A 23,743-nucleotide genomic window follows, 5' to 3' on the forward strand; every position below is an offset into this window, starting at 1 on the left:
CATCCCCCTTGACTGGTGGAAACATTGCCAATACACAGAGCAAACAAAGGTCAGAGAGAATATTAAATCATTTGTCTTTTTTCCCTCTTGCTTTTTTTTGCCTCCATTTTTTTCCTCTAGCTTAGCTTTCTTCCAGGGCCTATAACCACAAGTGATTTTCACTCAGTTTAAAAGGCAGCAGTGCTCTACTGCGAGCGGAATGAAATCTTTCGGGGAACGCTGAGGCTTTCTTCAAAGGCTAACCCATGTTTTAGAAAGATCATTTACAAGCTGACTGTAGCTGTTAGCCGTTAACTCAACGGGGTAATATGCACATTTGCAAGTCTTTGGGTGTTCTAAAGAAGACGAATGAAAAACGTTTACCTTTAATTTAAATATTAGTAGAAATTCAACACACAGCCAACTGACAACAAACAAACGGTGATTTTTGAGATTGGTTCCGAATGAGCAATAATGTCGGCAGGATGTACAGAAGAGGATCCCAACCAAAAACAAGCAAAGAATGTGTTGTCATTTTGAATTTTGAATGAAACCCAAGTGAGGGGGGTCACACACCCAGCACACATTACCAACTTCACAGCAGGAGATGGATGGTTCAGTTCCTAGAGAAGATCCCAAATTAAATGTGCTTTTAGATTTTGGCAGCAGAGCTAGGAACACCTTTCTCTGACAGGCAGGCTCTTTCCAAAGGGTCTTAATTGGTGAATCCTTCACCTAACAATCATAAATCAAGTAGACTTTGTATTTCAGCCTCCAAATACCCCTTTTTGTTTTTTATCTCACTAATTTCCTCTTTATCTCTCTGCCCTCATTGCTAAGAGCCCTTTGTTCTAACACAGACCACAGATTGTGCAAAGATGTTTTCTATAGTATGTAGCCCCTGTCTCCCTCAACATCAATTTCTAATTGATGCAACAAAAAAAAAACGCTCTTCTTGTGATGAAAACACAAAGATCAAATGGCGCCTGTGAATATGAAAATGACAGTGAGTGTCCTGCCCCTATTCCTAGTACTGTAAACCATGACCATGGCAGGCGCCAAGGGATCCACCCAAAAAACCCTGACACTGACTGATTATGAAACGGGTCAGGCCACGCTTATGACACTCAAGTGCATCTGGCCTGAACGCCAAAGTCTATTTTTAGGTGCCTCGAAACATTTGCTTCTAAAGCCCGCAGTCAAATGAAAGTTTTCACATTCAAAGAAAGGCTGAGACACTGAAAAGCAGGGAGGTAAAAAAAAAATACACTAAGGCTTACTTTAATAGAAAACCTGTTTGAATGAGCTATTCAAAGCTATTGGTTAGTGGTCACTGATGAGAGGACCTCAGAGAGGACCTCCACCACATGCCAACAGACTTCTGCATTGTCTGTTTTATAGCCAGGGCCTCAAATAAATAGAATGCTTTCAAATGTTAGCAGTTCACCTAGTATGCTAAATTAACTAGCTGAAACCCTGAGAGCAGTCATTACACACACATACAGTTAGCCTCTCCCTTTTTCAATCACCCTCACCCTCTCTCTCTCTCTCTCTCTCTCTCTCTCTCTCTCTCTCTCTCTCTCTCTCTTTCTCTCTTTCTCTCTTTCTCTCTCTCTCTCTCTCTCTCTCTCCCTAGAATATCTACATAGCAAAACAAATGCATGACATTTCATTACAGGAACATCACAACAAATGTTCCATTTCCAAACTAGTCATTATGCATCCTCCACCCCAAGACTGCTCTACACAAGTATTGGCACAGTAATGATTCACACGAGGGAAAGCGACCCACCTCCCCCTGATAGAGAGATGGAGACAAAACAGTACATTAAAACTGGGAAAAAAACGTGTCTTCTAGCCTCTTCCTATTTGTTCAAAAGGGGGGTAAATGTACTGTTGCACTGTCACTAAGTATAGGGAGGTTTGATCAGTGAGTGATGGAGCTAGACACCACCCACCTCTACCCCCACCACAACCAGTGATAGACTGATGTCTTCTCAGCAGCATCCCAGTCATAGGCTGCTGTTAGTGGGCCACGGTGGGTCAGCGGTGCCCTTGAAACAGCCCTGCACTGGATCTACTACTAAACAACATGGGGAGAGGTGGATGCGGAGTGGGGGAGGCATAAAGGGTGATTGTGGCCATGCAGCGGGGTGGAAATAGCTCTCAGACCCCCCTGGCAGAACCAGAGTCAGGGCCGCCAGACGCAGCCCAGTGCTGGAGCTGTTTGGGGGCAGAGAAAAAGAAGGTAGGAGGGGGTGGAGAACCACGAGCGGAAAGGGAGAAAGAAAGGGAAAGAGAAGGGGGTTGTGGGGGTTGAACCGGAGCTCAGTGACGAAGCAAGTAGGAGTTTCAGCTTAGCAAAAGAAGTGCACTTTGTTTTGAGACACGCTCAAAGCCGATTACAATAAACCTATGACTCAGCATTAAGCTATCCCAACTAATTAGGCCGCTCGCAATGTTAGCGGTGCAAATGGGGGCAGGGTTGTGTGAGTGTAAATGTGTGTACTTAACAGCCACTTAAGTGTACCATATGCATTTGTGTTTAATTGGGTAAATGTATATGTGTTAAATTAATACAATGTATGTGTCGAACACAAACTAGTGCGTTCATTTGTGAGCAGAGTGCAACTTAATTGTGCATGCATTTCAGTGTTGTGTTTGTGTGTGTGTGTGTGTGTGTGTGTGTGTGTGCGTGTGTGTGTGTGCGTGCGTGTGTACGTGTGTGTAAGTGTGTGTGTGTGTGTGTGTGTGTGTGTGTGTGTGTGTGTAAGTGTGTGTTTGTGTGAGAGAGGGAGAGAGAAAAAGAGAGAGAGTGAGAGAGAGAAAGTTTAGAGATTATTTGAGAGCGGTGGGCAGGGGTTAAGCATGACTCGTCAGTAAATCTCTTTCCTCTGACCCCCCACGACTATGGCATCAAATCACAAGGCCTTTGTTTAGAAATGCAAGCAGATTGGCTAACTGGCACTAGCTGCTGCCACCCTTAGTGCAGCAGCAGCAGAGTCTAATTAGTAATGCATGCAAATGATATACAAAGAAAGCAGCCTGTCTCTATATTAGCACACACACACACACACACACGCACACTGCTGTAAGGCTGAAGCTCTCTGAGCTGTCTTCATGTTGAGGTTTGCTACGCACTCCAGTGCGGCTGAACCAATTCACCAGTCTGTCATGCGAGCGTTGCAACAGCATTAAGACTGATGCTGCCTCGCGTCGTGTTGCAAAGCTGGGCCACTGGAGGGCTTCCTGGGGGGGGGGGGGGGGGGGGTATATAGGCCACCCGCCCGGCCTGAGGGATGGTGGGAGATGGCTGCCTATGAAGAGACAGATCCAGTGACCCCAGTGCCCCGCACCACCTGTTCCCTCCCACCAGTCGCTGCTCTCTGCCTGCAACTCTGCTGAGAAACACTCTGTTAATTGGCCTCGCCTGGGCATCTGGGAGCCACACACACACACACACACACATTCATACAAATCTACACAGCAATGTTGTGTACACACCCAGACACACATGCACACACAGGTGCCCACAACACACATATTCAAACTCAAACGCACACACACACACACACACACACACACACACACACACAAACACACACACACAAACACACACAGACACACACACACACACACCCATACACACACACTTCTCCTCTCCCTGCCCAGTATCACTAAGAGACGTCACAGTGTGCCCCCCGCCTCCTGGAGGGCAGGCCTGTCCAAACCCCACTAAGACGTTTGACAAATGAACTCCCTCCCACCTCGCCCCATCCCTCCCCACCCCACACCACCCCACCCGCTCTGCCCTAAAGAAAGTCTTCAGCATCACACCTTACACACCTCCCTCCCTCCAAGCCTCCCCCTCCCCCACCCTGGCCTGCCCTGCTACTGACACCTTCATTTCCTCTGCATGGTACCAGCTCTCCTCCTCTGGCAAGCCTGTTCTTTTCCAATCAGACAGCAGACTCCTTCTTTCCAAAAAGGCTCCGTGTTTAATTTTGCAAAGGTGTCAATTGACTAATTGTCTTGTGTACTCTACCTGACCTCACCCACACAGAGAAGGGAACGCGAGGTACCCATTTATCTCCAACTGCTTTGGATTTCTGGGTGCACAATAAACATATTTGTGTATTCGCTTCCTAGTGATAAACAGAGCATGACTACATCACGCAACCCACCATTTGGCAAACAACAGCCAATCATATTTACGCTATAGGGAGGAAAGACCAAATTAGGAAAGCTATATACATCAACAAACATCTCCCGGGCGTCTCCTGGGAGACGAGAAGAGAGCTGTAGAATATCCCTGTTCAAACACTAGTGCAGAGTGGGCTGTAGAGGGGTTGAGTGACATGTCTGACCAAGAACATACACACACACGTACACATACGCACAGACACACACACACATACGCACACACACACACACACACACACACACACACACACACACAAGCACACATACGCACAGACACAAACACACACACACACGTACACTTACGCACAGACACACACACAGACACACACACACACGCACAGACACAAACACACACATACGCAGACACACACACGCAGAGACACACACACACACACACACGCACAAACATACACATACGCAGAGACACACACACGCACACACGCGCACACACACACACACACACACACACACACACACACACACACACACACACACACACACACACAGCAAGGCTGAGGTGTCTGACTGTGAGGCATTCTATCAGTCAGACTTCTTCTGGGAGCAGAGATGCACACCAACTAGTACACACAGTATCCACTTGATTGCGAACTTCAATCAGCACCGCATTATGAAATAACACAACTTGAATCATAAAAAAAATAAAAATAAAAAACAGATGCAAAAGAACAAAAAAACATTGATTACACAGCAGGTGGTTACTCTATTTTCCAGTCAAGCTTCGACTGACGCGGCCACTGGACACGTTTGATCCTAATTACCAGATCGTGTGGGCCCTGTGTTGTGATAACACACAAAACCAGAGGCCCCGATTCAAAGGCGTTCTATAGACGACCAGAGGCCCGTGGCCAACCAGAGAGAAAGAGAGAGTGGCACGGCACGAAGCCTGGAGCTCAGGAGAGCCGATCGCTGTGGGAGCGAGCGCTGCTGGGGAGGAAAAGCATATGCTGGCAGGAACAAGGGCTTTTCCATCCGCCTTCAGGCCCAAATCTCAAAGGGCCCATTTGATGGCCCCTCTTCTAAAGCAAAGTACAACCACTTCCACTGAATCCACACATCTCACCGGGGGGAGAGCAGCACAAAAACAAAGCCGAAGAGAGGGAGGGGAGGGGAGGGTAGAGGGGGGGGGGGGGTCTTACCTTGCCAAATTGTTCGAAATACTGCTTCACATCTTCAACTACTGTGTTAGCTGATAATCCTCCGACAAATATTTTCTTTGTTCTTGTGACCATCTGGAAAAGAGAGAGAAAGACAAGACTGATTATGGCATATGAAAGCATTATTTTGTTCTTAGCAGGGCGGACTTCAAACGGCTCCCTTTAACACACACACACACACACACACACACACACACACAGACAGCACAGAAAACGATGACAAGGAGGGTTCTCTAACAATCAGAGATATCTTGCAGGGTAAGCACCCGGTCCTGTACCACGGAGCAAGACACTTCCAGTGACACCTCCAGGGGTGTCTGGGATATTTTGTTATTGTTTCTAAAAATGCTTATGTTGAGTGTGTGTGTATCTGTGTGTGTGTCTGTGTGTGTGTGTCTGTGTGTCTCTGTGTGTGTGTCTCTGTGTGTGTGTCTCTGTGTGTGTGTGTGTCTCTGCGTGTGTGTTTTTTGTTTGGGGCAGAATGCAACACCTCACCTGCTGGGTCTCGTAGCAGTTGGCATTAGCTTTCTCCCTTATTCCCACATGCTGGGACCTGACACTTTCCATTTTTCCAGTTTTAAGGTGAGGAAAACACACCTGGGCATGAGACAATATTTCTGCAGAGACCCGAGAATCCCTTACCCAGGGGGAAAAGAAACTAGGCCAGAGACTTTGCACCCACGGCAACAACATTACAAAAGAAAGTTAAAAGTTAAGCAGCCACCAGGACTGTCAGGGAAGGCTGCATGGTGGCCTCTGTAAATGAGACCAAATCTCCAAAGACAGAATTCTACTGGGCAATTTCTTCACCCGAAACCAAAAGCCTGACATTAACGCCAAAAGCAAATGTTGTCCAATCCGAAACACTGACCATGCTAACCACTAATGCTGACCATTAACAGTCCACAAACACTGACCATTCTATTAACAGTCCACAAACACTGACCATGCTATTAACAGTCCACCGTAGTCTTCACAGTTGTAGTTAAGGGTAAAACAATCAAATTGCTTTATTAATAAAAGAGGGATAATCTAGGATCCATTCATTAGTGACCCCTTAAATGTGAATACATGTGGAGTCTCAGTGGAGAAGACCTCTTATTTGTGTCCACTAATGCCATTGTGTCACAGTGACAGTGACAGTGACAGGGCAGGGCAGGGCAGGAACAGACTGAGAGGGATGGTGACAGCCTCTAATACCCCCTCACAGCTGAGGAGCAATGCTTCAGCCCTCAGCCCTCCATCCAACAGTAAGCTAGGGATGCACGATATTGGATTTTTGGCGGTAGTCGATATGTCGATATTTTCTTATTGGGATGGCTTTCTTGTTGTAGAAACAGACATAAAACATTTCCTTTCATTCTACCCTAAATGTCTTTAACAAATGTAGACATTCACTTATGATAAATCATTTCAACTTGGTCTAGAGGTTAACATATTTTTGAACTATCATTTTCAAATTAAAATGTAATTCTCATCCTACTTGAACAGGTCTGTATGATGCTCCCCTGAGACGTTATCGGCCAGGCACATCACTATAATCTTTCACATCTGCTGATGCCGATAACGAACATCTTAAGTTTAAATAGGTCGATACCAACGTCATGCCGATATTACTGTGCACCCCTACCAAAAGCGGCTATTAATTACAGCCATTATATGAATCATTTGCTCTCTTGAGCGATAGACAGCAGCAGTGAGACAGAGGTTTGAGCCTCGACACTCATCTTGTGTCTGGCTCCGTCTCAATCGCTCCCAATCACGCCTGACAGTCCTCACACACCGGGCTCCAGCCATTTGGCCGTGATGGATCGCTGACTTCTCTCTTTCACCCACAATGCTTTCCCAGAAGCAGGCGGTTTGTGGGCCTGATGGTGTAAGAAGTGCACAGGGCAAGTTTTTAGCCGCCGTCTTTATGTTCTGTGACAGCAGAGGCCCAGCAGCTGATAGGATTTCTCTTCTTTTTTTTTGGTGGCTCTGGAACAACGCAATTACTTTGTCCATTTCTCTCAGTGCTGACAGCAAACAGGCAGCCCATTTTCCCTTCGCTCTTCTTCTCGCCTCTGCTTTTCTGGGAGATGACTGCAGCTCTGCTTGTCTGCCAGCAGGACAACGATGTTGCCTCTGATTCTAGGGGTAAGGCGTGTGTGTGTGTGTGTGTGTGTGTGTGTGTGTGTGTGTGTGTGTGTGTGTGTGGTGTGTGTGTGTGTGTAAGGCACAGGCTAGCTCACAATCTGACATGGCTGTAGGAGCAGGAGTCAGAATCGGGCAGGGTGTGAGGATGTGTGGAGACTGTGTGTTTGGAAGAGAGGTTGTGACTGTGCGTTTGGAAGAGAGGTCTCGGGGGAAGAGCGGCCGTGCCCAAAAACACTCCGAGTTGTGTCACTGAAGCCAACAGAGCAAACTCAGGCCAACACGATGCTGTATCGACGCTGTACAACCGTTGATTTAGCCAGAATAGCCAACCATCACTTTCAATGGGTTTCAAGTACCACATCTAAAAAGACAAAACTAGCATTACACCAGAACCTCAACTACCTAAATGTGCATTTATATTATATATATGCACACTATTCTGTAGGCATGATCACTGGAATTTCCATTCAAACTTGACGTTTGATCCCACACAATCTCTGATGCATAATGCCTTTCCTTCATCCTCTCCCCCAGCAGGAGATCGAGCCACAGAGAGAGACCGAGACAGAGACAGACCGAGCAGGAGAAAGCGAAGGAGTGCGGGCCAGAGAAAGAGAGCGAGACAGAGACAGACAGAGCGGGAGAAAGCGAAGGAGTGCGAGGCGGAGAGGAAGCCTTACGGCAGGCAGCCATCCCAAGATGAATGCTGCCATAATGTCCAATGCATCAGGGAGTGTGCTGAGGGACCTCTCTGGGAGCCGGCTGATTGAGAGGTGGAGGTAATAGATGGAGCTGGCCCATCTTGTAATAACATGCTTCAACAGGAGAAACAGCCTCTGTTCTTATTGCTTGGGGGATTTGCAGATTCAGCATCCGCACTTTAATGCGGCAGTCTCTCATCGTTTGTGCAAATTTGAAAAGCCCTATCTGTCAGGAGGGAGTGCTCCCCGTGTGAGTGGAGGTAGGGTGGTGGGGGGCGGGGGTGGGGCGGCAGCCCAGTGTTCTGTGGTAACAGGGTAATAGGTGTTACAAATAAAGTAATGGAAAGAAGAGTGTAGGGGAACTGAGGCAACTGTTAATTCCTTAGTGGGACAGAAGAAGAAGAAAGAGACAGGAAGAAGAAGAGTGGTAGAAGAGGTAGAATAAAAAAAAAGGTGAAATAATGCAAGATCTTCACATATGCAAACTACAACCTTTCTCTGAGCAAGGACAAGAGGTGAAGTGAGGTTCACCGTGGAGAAATCAGAACAACACGGCATGGAGTGATGGAGGACAAGCGTGTGTAGATGTGCATCTTTGTGAACACGCATGTGTGTCTGCATGTTTCCACATGTCTGCATGAGCCCTGTGGTCTTGGGGTTGCTGATCTGGCAGCTTTCACCCCCGTCATCTTTCATGGGCACGGCTTAATCATTCTTGGTCTACGTGTGCTTCAAAATAAAAAAATCTTTTCCTCCCCCCTCTCCTCGTCCCCTCTTCCTCCCCTTCTCCTCCTCCTCTCTACTGACACAATGTCACTTGTCAAGCCTGCTGCTGAGAGATACTCCACAGAACTGGGGTGGACGCTCATCTGAATAGTTTGAGCTGCAGGACGGTGATTAAAAACAGCAGCCACAATGAGAACTGAAACAGGTGCATTCTGGGGTAGCTTTGTAAGGAGAAAACAGAAATAAAATGCCAGGGTGCAAGGGGAACCAGTGGTCTGTCATCAAGCAGGTGCTGCATTTTCCCTTGTCTTGGTATCAGCACAATGGGAGCTGTGGGCAATGAACTAACTATGTGCCTACAGCTTTTACGGTTATGGCTTTCGCAATGAAGCTCAAACTGAACTGGACTACAAATCACAAAGCCATGGGTTCAAATCTCAGGGACAAAGAGCAAATGAAACAGCAAGAGTTCCCCCTGGATTTCACCCTTTTTAAGATGAAGGCAGTTTGATGGCTTCATCTACATATCCTTAAACAGAAAAATGCACACACACACACACACACACACACACACACACACACACACATATATATATATATATATATATATATATATATATAGAATAAGGTTCCTGGCGACAGTGAATAACAACATAAATAAACAGAGCACGCACATGAATAAAGACATATGAAAATCATCACAGTTCTACGCTGAACCTTGCAAAGCTGCAGAATTTCATAAAATACTAATCCATCTGCTAGCCCTGCCATCATATAATACGCTCTAACACACCATGGAAATCCAAGAATATTGACTCAGCAGGAGTTTTATTGACTAGCAGTAAGCTATCAAGGTTATTCTATGACTACCACATTTTTGCACCATTAAAAACACACTATAGAAGCGTCTGCACCGCATAATATAAAACGCCTCAGTTTCTGTTCACACCGAAAGCTCAAATCTGAAGTGCAAAAATAGAACAGAACCTTAATCGTATTAATGAGATCGATAAATATCCCAAATATTCATACTAGTAGTTCTCTTCATTCTGTTTATTTGCTGCACTGCTTTCATACAACTAGACTGCGTCAATGTGTCAACATTATTACTAAAGCAACCAATGGCAGTAGACTAGAAAATGAATACAGGGCCTGATCTGATGAGATCTATTGCAAAATAATAGTGTGGATAGTTAGTCCTAAAGATCAAATTTAAAAACGAAATCAGAACTGCAGTCTGAATATAGCCGGAGAGCGCGTGAGTCTACTTGTTCAGTGTAAAAGGAACCGGGCGCTTATTAAGTTCACATTTTATCAGAACCACGGAAAATAATACAAAATAATAGACGGAGAAATGTCCTGGAGCTTAAATTGAAGGAATGTGATACGAGTGACACTTTAATATTAGATCGCCAGTCCTTTGGGCACAAACAGATCTAATTAAGATCTTTCATTAGATGTACCATGCCCTGAAACTGGGATGCTTATCAAATGGCAGTACAATTGTAGAGACAGACGCCCAAAAATCAAGTTATATCCGACCATTGGGGGGGGGGGGGCTCTCATCCTAACAGCTTGACAGAGACTGGGGTTATTCAGAGTTTAACGGAGAGTGGTGACTTAGACAGATGTCCCAAAAAACACCTGTTGTCCATCTACATATCCCCCCAGCCTTCAGTTTTCCAACATGATGGCATGAAGGTTGCGAGGTGCCCCGAGTTTATTTTTCATGAACTTAGCCGCGCTGATTAGCAATGTACTCTCCAATAATTGCAGTTGGCTATTGTCAGCCCTTGTCCCACGAGTCCGTCTCATGCCTTGACAAGCCTGCTAATACAATTATTTATTTATTTATTTACTTCTGATGTAGTGATTGTTCTTGTTTTTTTGTTTTTTTTTTCCCCGCTTTTAAATCAGCTTCCTATTTGCTCTCTATTTTCATGGCTGGATGTCTCTGATTAAAGCCAGAGATAATGAAGCTCTGCATGTGTATGCGTGTGTGTGCTTGTGTATGTTTACAAGTGTGTGTGTGTGTGTGTGTGTGTGTGTGTGTGTGTGTGTGTGTGTGTGTGTGTGTGTGTGTGTGTGTGTGTGTGTGTGTGTGTGTGTGTGTGTGTGTGTGTGTGTGTGTGTGTGTGCGTGCACACTTACACCTCTATTTCCATCAGCTCAATCACACTCCCAGGGCTGATTGTTGTCTCAGTGCTTACAGCTTCCTCCTCCTCCCCTCTGCAAAGGGGCCGGGGTTAACTAACTAACTCCCTTCCCTCCAGCAAGCCTAGGCATGCCAAACAAGCACCACCTCGTCTTTCTCCTTCCTCTTTCCACACAAGGGGGGGAAAAGAAGAGTTAGAAATCAACTTTGGCTAATACCAAGTGTGTGCTGTGTACTTGAGTGACAGAATCCAGCGCCACTTGCCACACTTCATTTCCAGGCTTCTAAATATAGCACCCGAGCCTCCAATTTGTACACAATTTGCAGAGTGGAATTTGAATACGAGTGGCTGAGATGCAGCGGGGAGGATGGGGCGCGGGCTGCGCCTCTGAGGCTGCCTGCTAACCCTGATTGACAGGCGTGGCAGCGTTTGACTGAGAGGCTCCATGAGCTGATTAGTTACATGTGCTGAGTCTCTGGATACCAGGGGATGAACTGGGTACTGCCAGCACCGCCTCACTCTGGCACACTGAGTGAGTGTCTGTGGGCACTGCATGGCTGTGTGTGTATGTGTGTGTATGTGTGTGTGTGTGTATGTGTGTGTGTGTGTGTGTGTGTGTGTGTGTGTATGTGTGTGTGTGTGTGTTCCTATGAGCATCTGTGTGTGTGTGTGTGTGTGTGTGTGTGTGTGTGTGTCTGTGTAAAAAGAGGAGAGTTCCAGCACCTTAGCATTTGCATCAATCGCAAGACCGGCAGATAGGTCTCCACTTACAGTGTAAGAGTGTAAAATCTCTAGGCCAAGCCCTGCGTCAGACTGTCAAAGGGCACTCTTAAGCACCTTCTGATCATTTGTCCTCTCAGCTTCAACAGGAAGTATGCAATGAGCTGGCAACAGAGAGCAAAAGTAATCCCAACAACATCAACTGCTGTGCTTGATTTCAGACCAGCTTGGCAGATTGGAGTGAAAGCTTTGCAGTACTCGGAGGCCCTTTCACACATCAGTGAAGAGGCAAAGCACTCCAACAATGTCCATGCTAGTAGACATATTTCAAAACACCATTCTGACATTACAGTAAAAATGAGAGAACATTGGGGGGGACATGCCCCCTCAGTCTCTCTTCTGAGATCTGGTGCAATCTCAGCTCTAGGGTGTATAAATAGAGGTCGGCCTAATTGATAACCACAATACAATTACACTGAGCAGCTGAGCAGAAGAAAAGATGCTTACCGTAAATACCCACTGACAAGGCTGGGGCCGGAGCCATCGCTCGCTTAGATTACAAGCCACACGGCTCCACAAGGACAGCCAGATAAAAGCCAGCCGGGAGAAGCCCGAGGGAAGGAGGGGGGGGGGGGGGGGGGGGGGGCTTTATGCCGAGGCCTCCTGAAGCAGGTGAATGAGGCGCGGGCTCACACAATGGCACGGGCCGTTCTCTTTATAAATGTATCTGTGGAGTGGAGAGGAGCCACAAGTAACCCCTGAGCAGACGCCTGCTTCAGGCAGAGGTATGGGGGGATGAGGGGATGAGGGGATGGCATCAGCGTGGAGCCAGGCTGGGCTGCTGTTAACACACTGTTTTTTTTTTGTGTGAATCCAATGACCTACTCGTGGCACTGTGGTTAAAAAGGAGCCGATTTGGTTAAACTCACCGCTGGCGGCCTCGAAGCGGGAAATGCACCCATACGGAGACCAGAAATGAGAAAGCAAGGAGGAGCATACGAGAGTGTGTTTGTGTGTGTGTGTGTGTGTGTGTGTGGGGGGGGGGATGGGATGGGGGGGCGACGACAAAAGAGGATGAATCAATGCTTTTCTGAAAATCCCTTCAATATGGGCCACTGATCCCCCCTGTCCCTTGGGGGGATTCTGCCTGAAACCGACTACCTCATTCACAGTTACCTTTCCATCTCCTCCTGATGACAGAATCTCTGCTATGCTGCACCCTGGGAGTGAGGCTCTGGTATTCTCCATGTTAGGGTCAAGTAGAAGGGACCTGTGAGGATCTGATGAATAGTATTTTCCCTGTAGGCCCCAGATGCTAGCACAGTGCATGGAGACGTATAAAGCCCTATCAATGACACGATGTGAGGCCTCAAAATCTCATCTTCACAAATCCAAGAATTTGGGATAGGTGACAAAAAGGGTCTGATAAAGCTGTCATCGTAACACTTTCAAAGGGAAAAACCCATTACAAAGGCCTCATAAGCAAACACTGGAACAACCCCATGATGCTGTGACTACCACTTTCTTATAGCTAAACCTCAACCTAAACCAAGCATGCTACGTTGATAGATAGACAGATTTCCGCGCATGCATTACACATGTACATCATCAAAAATACAAAGCGATATAAAGCAATAATGAGTTCCTACAAAAAACATTATAATAAATAGCAAGTGCTTGCGCAGCTTAGACTAAAAATCATTTTAACAAATCTATTAACAATTATGATGAAAGCACATAGGCCCAGAGCCCAAACCCAATGTGATTCAGTCGTCTTCATCCCCATTTACGGTTTAATACCACGGCGCACTCGCTAGCTGCCTCTGACAAACTGAGCCAATAGGCCACATTCTGTCCTTTTTAATCTTAATGATCAGCTGTGCTTCACACTGGAACCCATAGTCAATAGATGATTGTACGCTTATGAAGATTGATCGGAGCAGGCTGCTAGCTTCTTATGAGGCCCCCGAGATGCTAGCGCCCGTGCCTGTCCTCCCGTGCCTCTGCTGCCTGAATGCCAATGAAGCCTCACACCCCTGATAAACAGTCCACGAGAACGAGGGAGGAAATATTTTCACATTAAGGGAGGAGGAGAAAAAAAAAAAAGAAATAGAAATATGGAGAAGCACTCCTCAAAGCCATTCTGAAAAATTAATATGCTAATTAAGCGCTCGCTTCAGGCTAAATCTTGGAAACTTTAGCGAGGGGAGTTATAAGCACTTAACAAATTACTTACACTATTACGCTGGGAGCCGTATACATTTTTAAAAGGGACTGTATTTCCCCTCCTTTGCTAGTACAATAGACCTTGCCATTTCTGGCAGATATTTTTCCCCAGCTGCCATTTAGGAGTCTAAAAATTGATATCGGACTGTCGGCTGCTGAAATATTAAATCAGAGGGAATGTTGAGGAATTTATCAAGGCTCAGGATCGCTGCCTCTTAAGACGCTCCTTTTGAGCAAAACAGAGCGGCTTCAGACTGGTGAAAAGAAAATGTACATAACTGTCTAAACTAAGACTCAGATAATCACTGGGCGAAAAAAAGCACACCGACACTCCAGATCACTCAATTCAATCTGCGCTGGCAGGGGAAAGAGGCTACGCAAACAAATCAAGGCCCTTCTGAAGGTGTCTAAGGCATTTAGAGAGCAAATATACAGAGCCGTCACTTTTAAAAGACCTGACATTTTCAAACCTCCGCCAAGCGGTGGCCACGTCTTTGTCTTCCCCCCCTCCCCTCCCCTCCCCACCCCCCTCCACTCGACTTCTTTTCTCTGGCTCACTTGGACATCAGTGGGTGGTGATGTTGATTTCACAGGCCTCACTCTCTACCTGTCCTTTGGATTGGCCAAAAAACATAACACTTTCTTCTGAGACTCAGCTGCTACGTGCCAGCTGTTTAAAGTTAAGCTGATAGCTCATGAAAACTGAAGTGTGGACAAAGAGCAAGACACACACAAGGGTCCAAAACCTTTTTCCAATATACTATCTGATGATTTATCCGTTCCTCAAAAAAAGGGGGGTTCTTTTGTACAGGGAAAGGGGTCGAGGTAGGAACTGTAGCCACCGACACAACACATTTCATCTGAGAGGCGGAGAGAAAAGAGAGGGGGAGAAAACAACACAATCTTGTTTTTCAATAAAAGAGCGGCTAGCAGATAAAGTGCCTGTGTGGCCGGCTAGCCCCGTAATTAGGACCCAGCTGGCCAGCGGACGCAGGGGGGGTGAGGGGTGTGTGACATGGGGCCAGGGGGGCTGTGGAGAAGCCAGAGGGCGGGGGGGCGGGGGCATTTTGTGACTCTTCTCTGAGCAACATAAAGAGCAGGAACAACATTCGCCACAACCGATTCTGCACTGGAGTACACAATCAATGGCCAATCCTATAATCAGGAATGGTGCATGGAGGTCTGGCACTCTTTGTAAAGCCTATCCATGAGAAGGAGTAAAATCAACTTTCACAATCCTGTTTCACTAATTACCAATACTGGTCTTTCTGCATGTGTGTTTGTGTACTAACTGGCTCCTGGCATATATCTACTTTTCTTCTTTTTTTCTTCATCCCTCCCTTCTCCTCCTCCCCCTCCCCATGCACATTGCCTTCTCTTCTTACTTAAGGGGCTCATTTTTTTTTCTTCAGAAGACTAAAATACTATAAACAAACAATGACATGAAGTGGAGTTCACTGTGTGAAAAGAGGTGTTTAATGTTAATGCAGGTGTCCATAGGGGTTCAGAGATACTCGCTACGTGGCTCGAGGCACATAAACTCAAGTCTCAGTCCATTTAGTTTTAGCTGTCATTTGATTTCAAGAGCTAAGCATACGAGTCTAAACATCACATCTAATTAATGGCTCGCAACTCGGCCGGGAGAAAGCCAGAAAACACACCATGACACATTTCATGGATGAGGTGTAATTACATGGTGAATGTACATTTATTTATTTTACTCGGCTGACCATCTTGCTTCAGCTTGAGTTACCACATACCTAGAATTTATTTCCCCTTCACCACAAAACTCTTGAGCAGGTGCACTCTATCAGACATTAATGAAAGGGCATGAAGCAAACAGTCAAAATAAAGACTCTCTACAAGGACACTTTGAAGGACAGAAAACAGGTCATCCATGGGATTCCTCTACGGAAGCTTTTATTTACCTGACAAGGCTAGTGATCCAGGTTACTGGTATACATTAAGACATCCACTCATTTGAGTCTTATCTTACTGGAGTAATACAAAAATATATATCCATATGATCTTTTAACATCAATCTGATTCATCTGGGGGGGTGGCAGAAATGTAAAGGTCAAAGCAATATTTTCCTGTTAAAGTGAGAATCCCTAGGTTGTAAAAAAGTACATAGTGATATGCTCCAACACTAAAAGAAAGTGGCAGCAATGCGCTCTCTCTCTCTCTCTCTCTCTCTCTCTCTCTCTCACTCTCTCTCACACACACACACACACACACACACACACACTAACAGGAGTGGTTACACACATATCTGCTGAAGCTCTGACCACTTGGCTGAGAGATTCAGCAGTTACATAATCCCTATTGATGAAAAGTATTAACCTTCCCCATGCACTGCACGGAGACCTCCAGAACGAGAGAAATTCACTAGCCAAGGAGCAAAAGGATTACTGTCAAGGAAAATATGTGCTGAGAGTCTTAACGGAACACGGCACGGTTTCACAAGCCCATACTTCCTATTACCAGTACTTCACAGTAAACAAAGGTTAAATATGTAAAATACAAAGTGAAAGAAGGGGAGACAGAAGAGGACAGTTTTACAAAATTACAAATGAAAGACTTACACATTAGCAGACTGAGAATATACTTTGGACAAAGAAATTCTCAACCACACAAGTCAGTTAATCCCCACAACATTTCAACCGATTTTAATATTGCATTGCAGCGAAACTACAACCATGTACAACAGCACGACTACTTTTCCCCCTTGTTACTGCAGAGTGTGAGGTGAAGTCAACTTCAAGTGAAGAGGATTAAGCTGCAATTATGACAATAACTCTAGCGATGAATTCTGAATGGCTATGAATGTCCTGCGATGCTCAAGACGCCTCTGCATAGGGCCAAGCTCTCACTAGATTGGCGCTCTCTCCCCATTTTATACTGGACGACGAGGGAAACATGAACAGATAAATAAGCTCCCTCTGTCAAAAGTCTAGTACAGTCTCAACCCCCTTTTTGGACAATTACTGCATTCCAACATGTTCCTCTGGTTGCAGTGCCAGGAACCACTAAGCAATTAAAAGCAGCACTGTTACACAGTTACTGTCGCCCCAAAAAGGAAAACTGCCTTGTCAATACAATAGTGGGATTTGAGTTGTGTCTTTACTACGCTACACTGCTGAACACATCATCCTCTGCACCTATCCAAGAAAGACATCACTAACATAATTAAGTGGACAGTCGCCAACATCTCATATGGCGGTAACTATTCATAAAACAGAAATAGTAACTGACATCCTGTTTCCCTAATCAGTTTATGGACTCCTCTGTCCTGAAGGTGAAACAGAAGCTGAAGGTCGCTGAAAGGTGAGGTTTAATGAGTACTACAGAGGGAACCGAACCTGCACACAACTTCCCACACAGACCAAAAAAAACTGTGCTTAATGTGCGACAGTATCCAAGCCCACTGCTGATACAGCCATGATGTGGAAGAGGACAGTTTTCTATGCAATGTTTTCTCCCACAAACCCACCAGCTACCTCTCACTTGCCATTCTTCCCTAGCATAGCTCACCAGACCAAGACTAAGGCGATCACCATACATTAGCGCCACAACGTCTGTGTGTGTGTGTGTGTGTGTGTGTGTGTGTGTGTGTGTGTGTGTGTGTGTGTGTGTGTGTGTGTGTGTGTGTGTGTGTGTGTGTGTGTGTGCACGCGTGTGGTTTGGGGGGTTACTGGGGACGTACATGTTCACTTTATCCCTGTGTTTCCCCAAAGCACAACTTCAGTTTGTCTTAGACCAACCTGCCAGAGCTGCCTGTAATCCTTCTAGAAGTAGCCAGCATCTCCACAGCTCACCGACGGCTTTTTATTTTGCTCAGTCTTGAATATAAAAAGATTCTGCACAGCCCCCCAAAAAAGGCATCTCTGAAAGCGAACAGCAACTGGTGGTGTGGACCTGCAAGGTACGATGTTTTGACTTGATTTGATTTATGGTTTTCCTCGAAGAATCGTTCACGTACAATGGCTTGTTGAGGCTAATCAAAGAAAACGTCTACGGCAACAGCATTTCATCCACGAGAGATGGTGATCAAAAGATTTTACAACAGAGCTTTGTGAAAGCCATCCCTGCACCGGCGTGAAAAACATAACAGACGCTCCCCCTTTTTTCACTCAAGTTTTCCAGTTTCTACACCCATTCCACTGTGCACCCCCCTCAAACATACCCAACTCCACCACCACCAGCAGCACCAAGCCACCCATCAAAAAGGAAAAAAAAAAAGAAACGAGCTCAAATGCTGCTCAGATTTCACATCTGTCTCCCGGTGATATCAGCTGCAAAAATAAATTGACTTTGAGAAATATTTGAGCTCAAACAGTTTCGGGTCTCTGTGCTAATTAATAAAACGGCTCAACAAAAACAAGCAGGCCGATAGGTTTACACTGTAAACAGCCGCGGCGTGCTGCCTTAGCCAGATAAGGCTTGTTCAAACCCAGTTGGAGTGGAGTTCTGAGTGCACCGCCATGGCCCCTACTCGCTCCCTCTCCTCTCCTCTCCTCTCCTCTCCTCTCCTCTCCTCTCCTCTCCTCTCCCCTCCCCCCCCCCCCCCCGCCCCTCCTAGCCATAACCAACACGGCTAATGGGGTCCTATTAACTAGCGGCTAAGCTTCTTCTTTTCCATCAACTTGGATTTCTGCTCAGTAATAATCACACCAAGAGGAGTATGTGATTTGGATGTGGATACTTGGAGCAAATATGTTCAGTGTACTCTGTCACTGCATATATTGCTGTATGTCAAGTCATGTCGACATCAATTAAAGTGGCTATCGTCTTCCTGATGGTTCTGTCATGTAACTGTCTTTAAAAGGGGGACTTGCTGCTTGCTAACCGTTTAGACTTCCTCTCTTTTGCCTTCCATGGAGGCCCAACCTAATGAACATGCGTACGCACACGTACACATGCGCACGCATGGACACACACACACACACACACACACACACACACACACACACACACACACACACACACACACACACACACACACACACACACACACACACACACACACACACACAGTGGCACAAAAAAGCCCAGACACAGTCTGCACACATTTGGTTCTCTCTCCATCTCTCTCTGTCTTGCTCCCCCTTTTTCCCTTTTTTTTTTTCCTGAGAGCAGATCCTCTTTTGTTCTGCATAAATGCCAATTACCTAATTCTCTCTAGCATGCAAATCAGATGAAAAGAGGCCATGGCAGATTGCCCATAGAGCTGCACGCAGCATCATTTCCACAGTGAAAAGCGGGGTACCTTTTGGGACAATTCTCTACTTAACACTTTAATCAAGCTTCATTTGGGGGGGGGGGGGGGCAAAAAAAGTAATAGATTTTTTTTTTACCCTCTACAGCTCCAGAACAATAACAATCACTTACCCCCCCACCCCCAGCCCCTGACCACATTTCATTCACTGCCAAAAAGCCTGCACTCCGCAGTCCAATATTGTGCGCGCGGTAACACATGTGAAAGCCCACTAACAACCTCATTTCAAATATTACAATTTCATTTCCTCTTCTTTTATTCCCAGGGAAACGGGGGCGGTGGAGAGGGTGGCAGAAAGGAAGAGTTTATTTCCATACCAGCCTAAAACAATCACAGTACTCCATTTTGGCAACACAGAAGGTTCCCCTGGCTCAGCTGGGGCAGCTCTGCCAAGGCACGCTTTCATGCATGGCCAGGTTAGCTGTTCTCTTTAAGAGGAAAGATGGCACAATTAGGCTAAAGGACACATAGTGGAGAGAGTGGGCAAAAAAAAAAACCAGGACGGGTATAGAAATTATATACAGGTAAATTAAAACAGAGGGGAACAATGACAATTGGCTTCACCTAGCCCTCAGCATTCATCACCCCACTGGCCACTGGCTAGTCATTCTGCTTCACAGACGCTATCTCTGGATCGGCACACGAAGGGGAGGGGAGGGCCACGCATAGACAACCACATCAGAAGATGCCCTCAAACTTTCTCGGGCTCCTTGCCTGCAGTGTTCGGGGCCTGAGCAGGGCAGGGCAGTGTCATGAATAACAACGAACGCTTCGAGAAAACAGCGGAGAGAAAAAGCCCTCCCTTCCGCAGCAGGCTGACGGGTCTGCCGGCCCACTGACATGTTATTACACTTCATAAGCCATCCCATCTGACTCCCTGTGAGGCTAATGTCACAGACGCCCACTCCAGCAAGTGACCTCGCTAATGAAGGGCGAGGGGCGCTCACTTCCCTTCCAAGGGGCATACCTATGACGAGGAATACTAATTACAAAAACAACCTGAAGGTGACAGAGAGAGAGAGAGAGAGAGAGAGAGAGAGAGAGAGAGAGAGAGAGAGAAAGCAAGAGAGGAAGAGAGAGACCTTGAGCAAAATAAAAAGCCAGGGTAGTGACAAAAAAGTTCTGTGCATGACTGGTGCCAGAAAGTCCCTCTGCATAACAATACATCTTTCAAAACCCTGCACTTCTGATGTGCAGTTCCTAAGAAGAAATCCAAAGTCCATTGTTGTCATAAGTGCTATTTACACTTCACTTTTTCGCTGCATCCACAAGATTAAAAACAGCATCACATTTGTACAATAAGAGCAATTAAACTATTGATGCATGATAATTTAGCGTGACATTTAGGAGGGCCAGGGAGACAGAGCCATGCTGCCTCTCAGAATTCCGAACGGCGTTGGCTTAGCATGGAAGAAAAAAAAAAAAAGCGATCAAGAAAATGGGTTTCTGTAAGCGATATGCACGACCGCTGGGGAAAAAAACAACTACACGCCACAAGATCTGAATCACCAATGATCCTCTCTGAAACCACTGAAATAATCATGCAAAGAAATGATTCATGGAAGCAACAAAAAGACTGCAATTAATATCTGCCAAAGAGAAGACGTGGGCTCCTTCTTCTTCTGTGAAAATGAGGCCTGTTCAGCCCAATCCATCACCATGACACCTCAGACAAGAGCATCAATTCATGGGATCAGAAGGGAAAGGTGCTTCACCTCTTGGACTTCACTCAGAATGGCCACTACACACACCACTAGTGCCGTCACTCACGCTATAGTTTATGCCATCCAGTTGGACTATCAATGACACTGATTAAGTAAGTACTATGAACTATCAATGACACTGATAGTTGATAAGCACTATGAACTGTGCTGTGCTTATTCTATTTGCTTAGTGATGTCAATGTTTTGTTTATCATGTCTCTCATCTCTACTGCTACATTCTGATGCAAGTAGATTCATAATTCATGTTATGACCTAATGGTGAATAATCTGTCTTTGAATTTAAAAAAAACCTTCGGAAGGAGCTCGTTGGAGACCAGAGGCACTGCGCCATTAGCTGTTCAAAGAGTGTGGCAACCTTTCTGTGCCAATTATGCCTCACCTGGTAGCCGGCCTTCGCACCCCGCACGTGTCTCCTGACACTTTCATTTTCAAAGTCCACCCATTCATTTTTAATGTTGTATAAAAGCAGACATTAAAAAAAAAAAAAAAAAAGAGAAGGAAATGTATCCACCGAACCCCCGAAGACAGACACAGCTTGACATCTTCCTTTTTCTGCCTTTTTTCTTTTTTGTTTTCTTTTTCCCTCTCTTCCACATTCATCTCTATCATTCATGTCTTGGGTCCTCAAAGGACCACCGGTTCAAACACATTTCCTTCTTTTGCTCTCCCCTGCCTGAATGGATGGATATAACGCAGTATAATCAAAACAACTGACTCTTGCCCCGAATCTGCCATGAGATTTCATGATGCCCGGCTCTCTTGCAGGGTCACTCATCATTCTCCTGGAGGCGGGATATTACAGAGAAGAACCCCTCCTCTGTGATTTGCCCCAGCGCGATTCTCTTACTCTGAACGACATTTTGACAATGACTGGTCTAAGGTGTTTATCTCTATGGTAAAGAGAGAGATAGAGACACAGAGATGTATTTATGGAACCAGGCATCATTCTTTATTTATCGGAGTAATGCCTGCACTCTCACTCAACACTATACAAGCATGATGAATCTCCTTTTTTTCAGCCTGTCAGGTTCATTGGAGTGTAGGGCCTTCTTTGTGCCTCCCAGCCCCTCTACCATGGCAATTGATTTTTCTGTCTCGATACTTGTTCATCCCACTTAAAGCGCTTGTTGCCTATGGAGAATCTGTTGTGGCAAAATGTATCCTGCAGTTTCCCCTTGGCCTGAAAAGATCACTCTAGAGGAGTGAGGAAGCACGATGTTTAAAGAGGTTTGTGTGACCAAATGCTCACAGTCTCACCCTACAGTTCTTTGGATTTGTAACAAAATGCATGTTACACTTGCACTTGTACCACCTTGCGATCAGAAATATTCCTGTCACACATGGAATACGACAAACGTTTATCAATACCATATTACCAAGTCTTAAAGTTATCTGATTAAACAAAACCTTAAACCAGTCCTAAAATTTAAATATAAATATGGTCTCCCACACAAACTAAACAGAGCTAAGAATTGCGAAGTATTCAAACTGTCCAAAAAAGGAAATAGCCCTGATTGTGCAGATGTCATGGTGAGATAGTCCATCAGATGCCTTGAGTATATTCTGTGGAATAGCGAGCTGCGGTAATGGAAAAAGAGTGAATCAAAAGGGGAGAGGACGGATGATGCTAGCTTGTTTTTTTCCTGTCGGGTGTTGCTCGCCATTTTTCTGCTCTTCTCAGCAAAACGAAAGACAATGCAGTTGTAAAATAATATCTTGGAGGAAAGTAGCAGCGGCGGCGGCGGCGGCAGCATCGTGCTGAAGGGCATGGCCTGGCACTGCTGAGCCTTGCCCAGTAAAATGCATCATTAATGCTCCCTAAAGACCCCACTCTCAAGTGGAGCTGCACTGTTTGTCTTCATACACGTCGGAGATTAGAGGCCACAGCTCTCTGCTTGCTCCAGTGGAGCAAGGTGCCAGTTCGGCTGGCTCACCTCCCAGCATGGCGCTGCTTTAGAGATGCCCCAACATTACTTTTTCGCCCACAGAAAAAGTAATAAGAATAAGAATGCTCTGCTACTCTGCATTGCTGTAGAGGTGGGCGAGTTTGACATTAGTCAAGCTGCTGAGCGTTTGGCAAAAACAAAAACCCAGCTAATCTGTGACAAAAACTTCCTACTTCCTGTCAACAGCCTGGGGTTGAACACATTCCCCTCATTTGTAAAGAAACACTGCAACCCGCTCGTCTGTCCCTCTCCAGCAAACCACACCACAGCCATGACTATCTACTAGAGATGAGGGCTGATTCACCAGTGCCATATTAACAAGGGCACTAAGGCCAGGAAGAAGGGGCAACGACAGCCATGGCCATTGGTTAAATTCCTGCCCTGCTCTGTCTCAACAAAAAGTTATAGTCGGCAAGTCGGCAGATCAAACAAACGTGGAAAAAAAAATATTAGGTTGAGCCCAATTTGATTGAGTCGGTCGGGTTACGGCAAACCAACATATTTTTAAGCATGGCCTCGGGGCTCCCTTTTACCATGGCTATATCTGCCAACTGTCTCCAGCTGACACTCACGGAAAACAAAATAGAAAGAGTACACAGCCAGAGATGGGGAAGGAGAGATCTCGAGAGATCTCAACCAGAAGAGAGAAAGGAAAAAATGAAGGAATAAAAATAAAGAACACTTATAGGGCATGAAGATGTGGTGGTGCTGAAAGACATTCATAATTTTCTGAAGCTGGAAAGGTAATGTAATCCACACACACACACACACAC

General features: G+C 45.8%; 1 protein-coding gene across 10 annotated transcripts in view; it reads right to left on the bottom strand.

Annotated features, from left to right (window-relative positions):
• The window catches only part of msi2b (musashi RNA-binding protein 2b), a 224,199-nt gene that overhangs the window by 168,320 nt on the left and 32,136 nt on the right, over positions 1–23,743 (bottom strand). For all 10 annotated transcript variants that reach the window (XM_031573765.2, XM_031573762.2, XM_031573764.2 and 7 more), the window contains exon 6: positions 5,340–5,432. In XM_031573765.2, the coding sequence (XP_031429625.1) occupies positions 5,340–5,432 (93 nt within the window). The remainder of the gene's footprint in view (positions 1–5,339; positions 5,433–23,743) is intronic.

This window comes from Clupea harengus, chromosome 9 (assembly GCF_900700415.2).
Source record: "Clupea harengus chromosome 9, Ch_v2.0.2, whole genome shotgun sequence".
Lineage (NCBI taxonomy): Eukaryota > Metazoa > Chordata > Actinopteri > Clupeiformes > Clupeidae > Clupea > Clupea harengus.